At 36.3% G+C, this 13,816-nt stretch overlaps 1 protein-coding gene across 14 annotated transcripts in view; it reads right to left on the minus strand.

Moving 5' to 3' along the window:
- Positions 1-1,277: 1,277 nt before the first annotated feature.
- Positions 1,278-13,816, minus strand: part of LOC126335092 (probable ubiquitin carboxyl-terminal hydrolase FAF-X) — a 316,568-nt gene continuing 304,029 nt past the window's right edge. For all 14 annotated transcript variants that reach the window (XM_049997991.1, XM_049997988.1, XM_049997999.1 and 11 more), the window contains one exon: positions 1,278-9,668. In XM_049997991.1, coding sequence (XP_049853948.1) covers positions 9,482-9,668 — 187 coding nt within the window. In that variant the 3' untranslated portion in view covers positions 1,278-9,481. The remainder of the gene's footprint in view (positions 9,669-13,816) is intronic.

The raw sequence follows: 13,816 nt of genomic DNA on the forward strand, positions 1-13,816 counted from the left end.
GAACCATGTTGGCCAGCGAATTCAAGGTCAACATTGGTATCGCAGTGCACCACCACCTACTGGTAAAATGTGCCTGTGGCTCTTGTCGCTATAAACTATGCCCCACAGACGTATGAGCGAACTGTACCATCAAATCAGTGGGTTTGAAAGAGAGCGCATTGTTGGCATGAGAGGATGTGATGCATCCATCCGGGAAATTGCTGCTCTGTGGGATGAAGTGTTTTAGGAATGCAACAGGTGTGTGCAGAATGGTTAATAGAAGGCTGCAGAACACAATGAGATGGGTGGGAATTATCAGTAATCACCTCAAGGGACCGGTCACCACTCCACAACACCTAACAAATGAGGCATGTCTGCACTACCTGCAGGTGGCCCTGCCTCCCTGCTGGAAGACGTGCCTTTGATGGTATAAAGTGTTGTTACTACACTGAAAAATCCAGTATGGAATAATGATAATAATAATAATAATAATAATAATAATAATAATAATAATAATAATAATAATAATAATAATATGAAAATAACGACACACAGACAAAGCACTGTGTGCCAGATTGGCACAATGCAAAAGAACTGCTAAATATCATTCAGCTACTGTACTAAGTCCTTTATCACACACACAGAAGTCAAAATCTCACACAAGCAAAACCCATTCACACATGGCCACTGTTGTTTCTGGACACTAAGGCCTGGAGACAATAGTGGTCATCGCTGAAAGATGTCTGGCAGTCTTTTTCACTGGCTTGTTTGCCACTCAAAGCCTCCTCTAAGAGGTCTGTTAAGCATTGTGGAGGGTAACCATTCCCATGAGGTGATTGCCAATAATTCCCACCCATCTCATCATTATTTAAGGTGAAGTCACATACTACATTTCTACAGGACATATTACACCAACATGAAAATTAATGTTAACCTCTCCTAATAACATACCTCCTTATGCTGCAGATATGACAAATTACTGTTACTTGGAAATAACCTACATTTTAATACAGAGGAGGATATGATTAAATAATTCTCAAAGTCAACCCACAACAATTTATGTATTTGCACATGTTTGTGAGCCCACAAAACATGAAACCTCTGTTTAATTATTTTCAAGTTATATGTTTATAGGATATTATTTGCATTTACAGAACTTCAAAATGCTTTCCCAGCATTTCTGCACTTAATGTGGGACACCATGCATAAAGCTGCATCCATTCTCAAATGTCAAAGTTCTGGGTTCCTACATTTGTGAAGATTATACTTCAAAAAGGAGAGCAATATAAACCAACAAATTTAAAACAAAAGTTTAATTGAGATGTCTATTTTACATGCTCTGTATCACATAATTAGCACAAGTGTTTATATACATGCTGTTTCATTCAAAGTTCAGTAATTTTTTAAATCCTTACGAAGGATAAACATATACGATCAATATTTCCCTTTTACATATTCTCTCTCTGTTTTAGGAAACATCGTAAATACATGTAGCCACGTTTCTGCAGGTATAATAAAAAGTAGAAACATCTGAAGAAAACCAATATCAACAAATTCTTCACAAAATCTTGTAGTTTTGAAAATATGGCTGGTGATCACGAAAGAGATTGTCTATATACAGCAAGATTTTCATTACAAACACTATACAATACGATCATATACCAAAGCTCTCTATAAGCATGAGGAAAAAAAAATGGAACTTCTCATATTTGCCAATATGACAATGAGAACTATTTTCTGCTCCTCACAGGTGATAATCATTGATTATTTAATATAAATACATTATTCAGAAATCACTTAGTAATTTCTCACTGTTAAAAACTTTTAAAAATTCTATAAAATACAATAAACTTACTGCATTTAGTAAAGCTACTGTGTTTCATAGCAATGGTAAAATTGATCAGCATCAATGTATCCATTTGATAAACACTTTTCACTAATTCCAGCAGTAAAATATTCTTGCAAAAGAATGACTGCAACTAAAACGTTTTAAACTTTACTGCACTTTGCAACTTTGTCTTATGCACAGAAATAAATATGCAGGACAAGACAAAGCTGAATCACATAAAATTTAAGTAGAAAAATAATGAGGCATGCAAAATTGAAACACAAAAGTTGTTTCAGGTTCAGCAAGATCATTTGTCAAAAATCAAGGTTCTATAGCAAATTTCCATACATTCATGTTTTCCATCAACATAAAATTATCATAGTCAAGAAACGGGTGCACTACATTTGCTGCTAGAAACTATTATTTTCTTAAACAAAAGGAATAAATTTGTGAGTTGATGAGACCTATGATCATGTGTAAATATTAATTAATTGATTACTATTAATTTGCCAAATACAGAAGCTATTTCTCTTGTCAAAAATCTGTAATGAAGACACAATTAGTGGGATTGTTATTTTTCTGCAAGAAGATTTAGTATCTACATAAGGGACAAGTCAAAAAAGGAACTAATCAACACATACAGAGCGTGGATGGGACAACATGAAATGAATCTATTGTCAAGGAACCTCTACCAACATAACCAAGGAACCTCTACCAGCAATGCTGAGAACTCAGATAAAGGACTCCGCATTCTCATTCCTTTTTTTTTGGTATTATTCTCATTAGTATATAGCCTCCACCATAAGACCACAACTTCTTGTGACTGTAAAGGGAAGAATATGTTTGTGAAACTCATAAAATTTTGGGCTTTTAGAAGAACGTAAGTTATGAAAGAAAATTCAATTCTTGATAGAATATAAAACATGTCTTTCCCTTTCAGAAAGGCATTCCAATTCAGAAGATTCATCACATTGCAAAATAGTGCACTGTTTGTACATATTGTCAAACAGATGCTGCCAAAAAATGAGAGGAGCTGTACACACAGTAAACTAAAAAATAAACATATTCAAATAAGTGGAATTTACATTGAATTTGTTACAGATATTTGAAACACACATCGTTTTAGAGGTTCAGGCGTCAGCAATATCACTTCATAAAATTATTACATTACAACTGAAATCATCATGTAGGGCTACGCTGGACATAAATTACATTTATTCTGGCATCATTTTCATCCAAATAACTTAAATTTTGCTCCAGTAATGGAAAATAGGCTGCCTTTATGTTCACAAATGACACTACAGGTCTCTGTCTAGTCACTGGTACACTAAGCAGACAAAAAAGAGCATTTGTGTATATGTAGTTTTGTAACATAATACTTACTATTCTTGATAGCCAACAAAGATAAAGAAACACTTTTCACAGCTACAACAGCTAGAATTTGAACCTAAAAGGTGCAAAATTTTTGTGCAGTAAACAACTGATGCCCAAATGAAAACGTCAACAAAATTGACCTACAGCAAGAAGAAATAGAAAATACATAAAATAATGCATCAATTTATGAGCAGGAATAATATTCATTTATTTATTTCAGTTGATCCAAACATCCAACTGAACAAGGTAAGGAGAGGCTTACTAAGGTCTTGGATCTCAATTTTGTCTTACAAGGTTGCAAAATATATGCCATACATAATTAAGGAAAACACAGATAACTGAAGAAAGAAATTTAGGTTGAAGACCAAGCAGCATTGTGGTCATTTCAGACAAAACTAGCTTCATTTGCAATTAGGGAGAGGAAGAGGGAGGGAGGTGGAGAGGGAGGGAAGGAAGGAGGGTGGTGCAAGGGGTGAGGTGGAGAGGGGTGGGGTGGAGGGGGGGGGAGAGAGAGAGAGAGAGAGAGAGAGAGAGAGAGAGAGAGAGAGAGAGAGAGAGAGAGAGAGAGAGAGGGGGGGGGGGGAGGGGGGAGGGGGGGGGAGAGGGAGAGGGGGGGAGAGAGAGAGAGTGTGTCCAGATATCTTTCACTGGCAACCACACCCAACACGCAGAAGACGGAAATTTGATACATAAATGCAGCTAACTGTTTGAAAAAATCTTAGGCCTGTTCTCAATGAAATAGCAAACTTGGAAATTCAAATAAATAGCACATTTTTGGCTGTGTTACACAAAGTTTTACCAACTGTGGGACTCGCAAAGCTGAACCAACAAGAGCTGGACATAACCTGATGATACTTTATGCTAGCACCTCATTTTTCATTTTCATTACAACGTTAAGCCAGTCTCATCACCTTCTTCTTCGGCAGTTTCACATCTTTGAAATGCAGCCTTTCCTCAAGTTATGCCTTGCTTCTTTATACCTAATCTATCCCTCTTATTTTTCACAAACAATTGTTTATTATGGTGTTATGGCTGCAGACAACTATTTCTCTTGCTCATCTGTACATAGATATTAAATGAACTGCTATTTCCAGAACATTTCCCGTACTTTTGGTTACCATCTTACAAGCTGAACATATTGGCTGGTTGCCAGCAGACTATTCCAATTTTTAAGCCCTTTAGTTTATATAGCTAAATTGTGCCTCACACAACTTGCTTCCTGTTTATTATAATAGATGGCAAAGGAATGAGGAGTTTATTCAGAATCCAAAATTACTTCAGGGCATTAAGAGTGCAATTTACTTTTTAAAACTTAATTTTTCTTTTTTGGTCAGGCATATGTCTGTGCTACTCTGCCACACTTGGTCAGTCATCTAGTTTACAATATGATGTTAATGAACTATTTGTGAATGCATTTTTGGGGAGAGGGGAGGGTGGGGTGTCAAGTGAAATACTTTTTTTTGGTACTTAAACCATAACCAGCAGTAAGTCCAAGGCCGTAACACAGTCTCTTTAAGACTGAAGTGGCATTGCAGCACAATTGCTTCTGAGAATAACAGATGACTATAGCTTTAATATTTTCATCCCTTATCACTGACAAAAATTTTCGTTACTGGATTCTACTTGGTAAAGTTTCTTGAGTAACAGATTACAGCTTAAAAGCTTTATACTCTCTCAGAACTTTGGGTTACATTACCATGGATGCTACATTCAAACAAAATATTTGGAATTAATATACAAGAGCTGAGGAAGCCTTACACTATGTTCAAAGTATCAGAAACTGACCAATGAGGCAAAAATGAAAATAAATAAATAAATAAATATTAAATAAATATATAACAGAGTAAATAATCTTCATACTCTAGCATAGAAATATCATTCATACATCTGGTTCACATCACAGAATAAATTCTTTGTGGCTAAAGTTATGTGGAAAACATAATCATCATTCATCAGTAGGAGCACAGTAATTTAATGTGGAATTACTTTCAATAAACAAGTGCAATGCTGCCATTTCATTTTTGCCATTGTTATGACTACTTTTCATGCCTGTTACACTTATCTATACAGGGTACCTTATTACTTCTGAGTGTGTAACACCATGATACAGGTTTTCGGAATATTATTTTAGGGCACACAAGCCCACTGTTAAACCCCTACTATTTGGTACAGCTGTAGATAAACAATGAAATAGTTTTAGTTTGACAGATGTTTTCCGATAAAAAAGTGCGTCCACAACAACTGGCAGAAACAATGCTCCCAACTAAACAGATTACTACCCCCCTCCTGACCCAAAAAAATACGAAAAGCACAGTGGCGTAAGGTGCAGGGTGGAGGATTGACAGGGGAAAGCCACATTTATCCATCCTACTGGTTGTTTCTTATAACTGCTGAGGCTGGAACAATGCTTCGGAATGTTCAGTATTTTCAGCTTGTTAACTAAATCGTAGTTTCAATTATTCAGTAAAAAATTACTTCCACAAGTTTATGATGTTTTAGATGAAGAACTGAGAAAGATATACCCTCAGGCCAAAGGGTAACATTTACTGTTTTCCCTTCTTGTATACTTTTGAGATCTATCATTATGGCAGGAAATCACAGAGTACACTACATCAATAACTGTGGTGCTCACGCACATTATCTTTCAATGTCACAGCCTAACTGGGTTAGGTAAAACACTGCACAAGTTTACATAAAATCTTATTTGAGGAGGATTATTCAAAGGCTTTATCACCCAGTGATCAAAAATTTTCCAATTAATAAGGCCATTCTGTTTTAAATGTGAAACTGGTGTATATATATATGTATATAAAAAGTACATGAACATATTAAGAAAAAACTTTGTACACAACCAATATACACATATACACAATTTTCTTTTTACAAACAAACAGTATAGAGGATATGCATATTTACTATCTTTGATGGATAATTGCTCTGCAGCGTGTACAAACATTATACATAATTTACATATGTACATGGAAGGTACAGCATAAATAACAAAGCTTTCATATATTCAAGTGCTTATTGTCACTTGCTTTCTTGACAGATAATCATAGTTGCCGAATTTGACTAAAACATTTACAGAAAGAAAATAAATTCCTGCTGGGATTATCTACAGAGGGAAAAAAAGTCCAAGATTATATGCAACTACAAAACATGTCATACAAGTACCTGAAGACAGACTTGTAAAGGTAAAACATTACGAATGATGCTGGCAAACAGTCTCCGTAATGAAGGGGGCTTTCTGTGATATATTTGTTTCCACTCAAATGCCAAATGTCAATAATTCAGCCATTTCCTTTGCATAAGAAATATTAGTTCACTAATAATGAAACAAACTTTATATGATTATTAACACAAGCATTTTAATTCATAACTCAGTAAACAAACACACAGTGTATGTTTTTAGTAGAACTGCACTATACGACACTGTTCTCACAACAAATACATCACAGTTGACACTTATCAGAAATAGTGCTTTTTAAATTGTGGTTTCTGTATCTGCTAGACTTCATTGGAGGGCCAAAACTGAATTAAATTAGAAATCTTATACTGTGTGCAGCAAGATGCAGTGTCATATGTAAAACTTTTCTTCAAGCAACTGTGATGCAGGAAATGAACCCCGACAGTCTCATTTCATCAGCCTTCAATAAAAAATACAATATCACTAACTGCAGCAAAACACCAAGTTAGATATTAATATTATGTGTATTATCTTTTCATCCAAAGTCATGTATGTAGGCTGCAAAACTATTCTCCAATCACAATAATTTACTTTCTGAGGTAACCGCAATGGCACAGGATCAGCAAGTGAAATGAAGATAAACACAAAAGAAAAATGTGGAAGATGCAAATGAGTGAGCCAGTTTTCCAGTGCTGTAGTAATAACACAAATGAACCACTTGAATAATACAAATGGACAAAACTTTCAAATTTTAACAATTGTTGCGAATAATTCCAATATATACCATTAGACTGAGCAAGTACCAAGAATTTTTGTTTTTTGAAATATCACTATCAGATTTTTCTTAATTGTTCTCAGGGCAATAAAAATTAAAATAAAGCTAGTTTTAGGCAATTTCTATTTAATGTAAACAGAAATTGAGGATCAGTAACATCTCCAAAAAGAATGTTACACAAGCACACTTTCATGTAAAGAATGTTTGATGGGAGGCAAGGAAGGGACAGGGCACCAGAAATAGCCTACACAAGTACCACATGACCTACAATTTGCGTTTTCTTGTTACCAAGATAAAACACTATGCACACTGCAAACAACATATTACTTTCAAACACCCTAAAACAGTTCTCAAATAGATACAAAAATGTGCTTGTTACACGAACTAATGCGAACATACTTTCATGCGTATGTGATGTTACAGCATCTTTGTTTTAATAAAGCATGATAGCTGTAAGAGCATACCAGAGGATGAATTAAAACAGGTTAACAGCAAAAAATTACTAAAAGCATAAAATGAAAATTTCTCTCTTAATCACACAAAGGGTTTGATAAAAAATAATTACTAACTTTAACAAAGTCATAACAAAAAATCATCTTTGGTTTCACAAGAATACAAACTACTGTACTTAAAAATGAGGAGGATTCAGGTACTTCTCTAACGTACAATATGGCAGCTAAAAAATGCTGAAGCTGGACAGATGGAATCCCACAATACAAGTCATCTTCAATATGAGCAAAACTGAAATGGCTCCTCACACACTAGAGCTCCTTGAGTTAAAGGCACAAAAGTTATTATTTAACGATCACCAAGTGTGGCTATTAACTGTTCAACCCCATACATGCAAACGACTGGGCTACCAACTGAACACCAAGAATTAAATGTTAGTCAGATTCAATGACACACTCAATGTGGGTGTATATTGCATGATTAACAAACAAGTGTCCTTTTCTATCTAACCACTCCATAAAGAGAACTTCTGTTCTAAAAATTTTCTCGAAAAAGAACTTGTTAACTGCTGAATGGAAATGATATACCACTTCCCTAATTTCATCAGGTCACTTTTCAATTATAAAAGTAGAAATTGCAACTTTGACAACATGAGACCAGATGTGCACTTCTCAATTGCTTAAGCACCAGTTACATGTTGTACCATAACTTTTCCACTCAGTTTCCACTGTAGAGCAAAAGATGGCTTCCACCAGTTAAAAAAAAATATTTTCCAGTCAGTCTACTAATCATACAAATTTGAAATACATTATATTAACATCACAACAGCAAAGCAAAACAAAGAAGGTATGCTGTGTTTAACAATATCGAATGGTTCAAAATAAGCAACACTGTGAGGAAAATTTCAAATAACCTAAAACATATTACATATACTTATCAGATGTTTTGAACATGATTACTATGGGCTTTACCTGCATTCACATTACTTGAAGCATGAGTTTTTAAATGGCAGTCAAGCAGAGCACACATTCTTACAGTAAAACAGAACAAAAATTTGATCCAAACACATTGACTTCTAATCTGTGTGTACATAACTACAATTCACATTTTAGCCTTAGTCCTGCTCAAAGCTCAACAATTTTGACAGACTTCCAGAGCTAATTAACAAGGTAACAAATTTCCCATGAATCTATTTGCTTCTTTACACTTCTATTACAAATTGTTAATACCTGCAGTTTACTGGTGGAGTTTACAACACTTTCTAAATCGCACACCATTTCAGAAGAAACCAATTAGCAACTGAAAATGATTCAACTGCCAAATATACACCAGTAAAAAACAAACAAATTAAAAATGTGCAATGTGTCTTTCATATAACAATCTCTTTACAAAATATGGCTTCTAGATCACATTTAGCTCTTACATCTGTCAACAATACCAGATTAGTCAAATGCAGTCAATAAAAATTAGTATGTAACAAGAAAACTTGTTTCATATATATTTAAACACTAGTCACAGCCTGTTCATAACTGTCCATAAGAACTGTATGAGCAGCTTAATTTCCACTAAAAATGTCTACACATTTCATTTGCCGTCTTCCAGCGACAGAAATGAGGGAGCTAAAAAAATTGTCTATTTAATCCCTCTTCACGATCAGTGCACATGATTAGGATAATTTAATTATCAAAGAATTACCGGTCCGTAATGCAAAACTTAACAAAACTGGTAAAACTTAAAAACTTACTTATATACATTTGCAAGTGATCCAAAATGACATTTAATGGCTAAAGCACAATTAATATTTGGTGCTGCAATTCCACTTGCTCTAATGTTTTTTTCTTTCTTTTTACAGACAGTCTTATATCCTAATATCCGTAGCGGGACTTCATTACGCGTCGGTTAAGGATGATGACTGATTATCTAAAACTGGTGGCTGTGTATATTCATCTGATACAGTAGTTGAATTTTCTGGTCCATCGTCATGTTCTGGCAAGAGGTTTGCGACAGTCTCCTCATTTGTCACTTGTTCCACTGGTGGCTGCATACTGCTGCTGCTAGGGTTTGTTGTTATCATTCTACAAAAGAAAAGAGAGCAAAGGGGTAACATAATGGAATTTTTTACGTATCATTAAAAATACAGAATTAGTGATATCTTCAGATGGAAGGGCAAGGAAACTGAACACCTCGTTACTCCGTTTTCATTTGAATATAAGAATTATTTATTTATTTGCTTGCAGTCTTAAAACGCACTGAAATCCTTAGGCAATAAGACAGGCACAATGAAATAACTGTTATACATTAAGCTTTTGGCCAAAGCCTTCATGGGAGAAGGTCTGAGGAGCCAGAGATAGCCGTTGTGTCTGTGAGGTGTGTGCAGTTGTGTGAAAGCGTGAGTGGTATTCTTTTCTGAGAAGGCTTTGGCCAAAAGCTTAACGAGTAAGTCTTTTTGTTGTGCCTGTTTGCAACTCAATGTGTCCTCTTTACGAATTTTTTCGCAGTTGTAGCTCAGCAGCTGCAGAATATATATACAAAAAAAGTCCGTCATCAGCTGCACAAGACAAGCTTTACTTGGTTCACCTTCAGAAGTGAAAGTCTCAAATAACTGGTAAGACAATGTCAAAATAAGAATCAAATGGTAGTGTGCTACAAAGGATTGGCAAAAAATACATAAGTAAAGCAAATCTGTTAGAACAAATGTACAAATATTGAACAACAGAAGTAAAACAAATGTTGTAAAGCAGCTGGAATACAGTTACGCTTAACAGTCACAACATACCTTTGCTACAGAGTGACATCTCTGAAAGTATATGATGTGCGCAATGACTGGCAAACAATTAAATATAAAATTTCATGTCATACACAGTATGTGCGAGGAAAGTCAGCCACCAAACTCATTGGACAGTATACATACAAACTGTAATAAAGTCTAAGACAGTTTAAGCGTACATATGCATTAAACCTTGTAAAACAATATGAAACTATTAACAAAAGACAACAAACCTTGCACCAAGTTTTAAGCAAATAGACATTTAAAATAATATCATTACTATGTAAAGCGGTACATGAAGGATGGTAACCTGTTTAAATTTTATCATCATTTTATGGTGGCATCATGGGCCACTGGTACAGCAGTGGTACGTTTAATTGTTCAGTATCTTGGAGACAAAGCCGGTCGCTGGACACGCGTTCACAGCGAACACAAGTGAATGAGCTGCAATCCATCTTTAACAACAGAAAGTGGACACTGCCACGTCAAAGGCGTGTGAGGGGCTCCAGCTCGTGTTCAGAAGTTGGCTTCCTGTAGCATATCTAGATGATAAGTAAAGCTTGGTGTGTGAGGACTAATACACCTTAGTAGGCTTTTAAAAGTCAACAGTTACACATCAAAAATAAATAGTAGTTTGTATCTATATCGAGAAAACATCGTCAGAACGTAAAAAATCCATGCTACATAAACACCATTAGTACATATTGGATAAAAAAGATACAACAAAATTACTTTAAAATCTGTGAGCAAGCCAACTTTGACTGCATAATCAGATACACCCCCCCCCCCCCCTCCTCCCCCAGGCCATCTTGAGTCAATACGGATATTTTGCTTGTAGTTGACAAATGGTGCAAAATGAATCTCTTGGAAGTATTTGGAATTTATAAATATCCTCGCCTTAACTCTATGAATATGCAGAATTATCAACTGACACGAAAAAACAGATTGTTTTCTGAATTTACAGCTTCTTTGTTACATGATTTACAGGACCTACTTCATGCCCAACTCGTTATATCTAATTACACAGTCGAAGCTGGCTTGCTCACAGATTTTAATCTAATTTTATTATATCTTTTGTATCCAATATGTACTAACGATGTTTATGTAACAGATTTTTTTTTAATGTTCTGATGATTTTTCTCGGTATAGCCAAGAACTACTACTTATTTTTAATGTGTAACTGTCACATGTTGCTTTTCGAATCCTAACAAGGTTTATTAGTTCTCACACACCAAGCTTCACTTAGAATCTAGATATGTTACAGGCACATGTCCACACAGCAAGCCAACTTCTAAACACCCACCGGGGCCTGTCACATGATTCTGACTCTGTGTCGTCTACTTCTTGCTGTCGAAATCGGATTGCAGCTCACTCACTTCTGTTTCCTGCCAACATGCATCCAGCAGCTGGCCTCGTCTCTTGGATACTGAACAGTTTAATGTATCACCACTGTTCCAGTGACCCATGGCACCACTATAAAATGATGATAAACTCTGAACAGTTTACCTTCCTTCGTTTACCCCTTTACATAATACTGATGTTATTTTTATACGTCTATTTGTTTAATGCTTGGTACATCGTTTATTGTCTTTAGATAATCATTTTATATTGCTTTATAAGACTTCATGCATACTTATGCTTCAACTGTCACAGAATGTATTACAGTTTGTATGTATACTAGCACTCCCACTTTGTGTATAGGCATGTCCAATGCTCTACATGTCATAAGTTTGGTGGCCGACTTTCCTTGCACGTGACATATACTTTAGAGATTTAACTCTACTTTATTGACTCCGTAGCAAAGGTATGTTGTGGCTCTCAAGCGTAACTGTTTTCCATCTGTTTTACAAAACTTGTTTTATTTCTGTGGTTCAATCTTTGTACATTTGTTTTAACAGACTTGCTTTACATATGTACTTTTTGCCAATCCTTTGTAGGACACTACCACCTGATTTTTATTTTGACACTGGCTTACCATGATTTTAACCTATTTCACTTCTCACGATGACATTTATAAACTTTTGAAGCTGATGAACCAATTATAGGTTTTCATGTGCAGCTGATGACTGACCTTTTATCTTTGTTGTGTCCTCTTTATGGTGAGTAGCAATCTATCCTTTCCATAGTTGGTGATATTACAACCTGGACTTTCCTTTTTTTTCCAAACAAAAAATTAATTTGTGATCTGAGGCTTTCCAGGCGTATATGCTGTTTGGAGGGTTTCTCAGGTGTCTAGCCAACTATGATCATCAAATTCCCGTGATATTTCGGCGAATAACCATTCTGCCATCATCAGGTGGTGCTGATGCAATAGTCTGTTCAAACTTTGCTGCTAATATATATCCCCCGTGGATCCAGGTGTGATTCCATGCGCCGACGACATGCAGTGTGTCCGGTGGTGGGAGGGCTGCAGTATCTTTTTAGTGGCCACAGCAGAATGATTTTATGTCTGATTGCACCACAGCTCCTTGATAGAGCTTAGTGTTGGTTCCCAGGCCTTTGATCAGGTTGTCTGTTATGTGAATTTCTGTGGCCTCTTTGAAGATGCAGCCCCAGTAGCTATTTGTAGAGACCAGTACTTTCGTGTGGTCTGTTGTCTGTCCAGTATTCATGCAATATTCCGCTAGGCAGATTTGCTTAGTTGGCCTAGGTGGGTGAAGCATTGGTGTTCTTTTCATCAGTCTTCCACCGTATGAATTGTTTGGCTGATATAGGATTTCCACAGCCACATGGAATTTTGGATACATCCTCTTTCTCGAGGCCAACATCGCTTTTCACTGTTCCTATTAAGGTGAGAATCGTAAAGGGTGGTCAGAAGGCTGTTTCAAGCTCATGTTGCCTCACTAGTCTCCACTTTTTGGACGACATGTTGCCTGAAAAAGGTAGAAACACCAGCCTTTTTTCTTTTTTTCTGTTTGTTCTTCATCTTGGTCCCTAATGTGCTTCTGTTGTTGGAAGGCCCTTTGGATTTGGCAACTGCTGTATCCGTCTTGCAGAACACAGCCTCCTCAGCTAAATGGCATGCTCACGACCTTGGTACACAGAGCAGTTATGATCTCTGACTGACAGAACCTATCAACCGAGTTCAAATGCCTGGAGACTGTGTTCCGTAAGAAAGAATACAGCAACCACCAAATCCAAAGGGCCTTCCAACAACAGAAGCGCAGTAGGAACCAAGACGGAGAACAGCTGGAATAAGAGAAAAAAATTGAGGCGACACAAGAATGACACAGTCTTCTGACCACCGGACTACACCTCCAAAGCAGCCATAGACATTCACGTAACAGACAATCTTGTTAACAGGAACACTGGTTATCAACTCAGTAAGGCCTGGAAACCAATACTAAGTTCTACCAAGGAGCAACGGTGCAAGCGGACACGAAATCATTCTGCCACAGCTACCAAAGAGATACTGCGGCCTCTCCCACCATCTAACGCACCCTCCACTTTCCCCAC

The sequence above is a fragment of the Schistocerca gregaria genome, chromosome 2, assembly GCF_023897955.1.
Source record: "Schistocerca gregaria isolate iqSchGreg1 chromosome 2, iqSchGreg1.2, whole genome shotgun sequence".
Taxonomy (NCBI): Eukaryota; Metazoa; Arthropoda; class Insecta; order Orthoptera; family Acrididae; genus Schistocerca; species Schistocerca gregaria.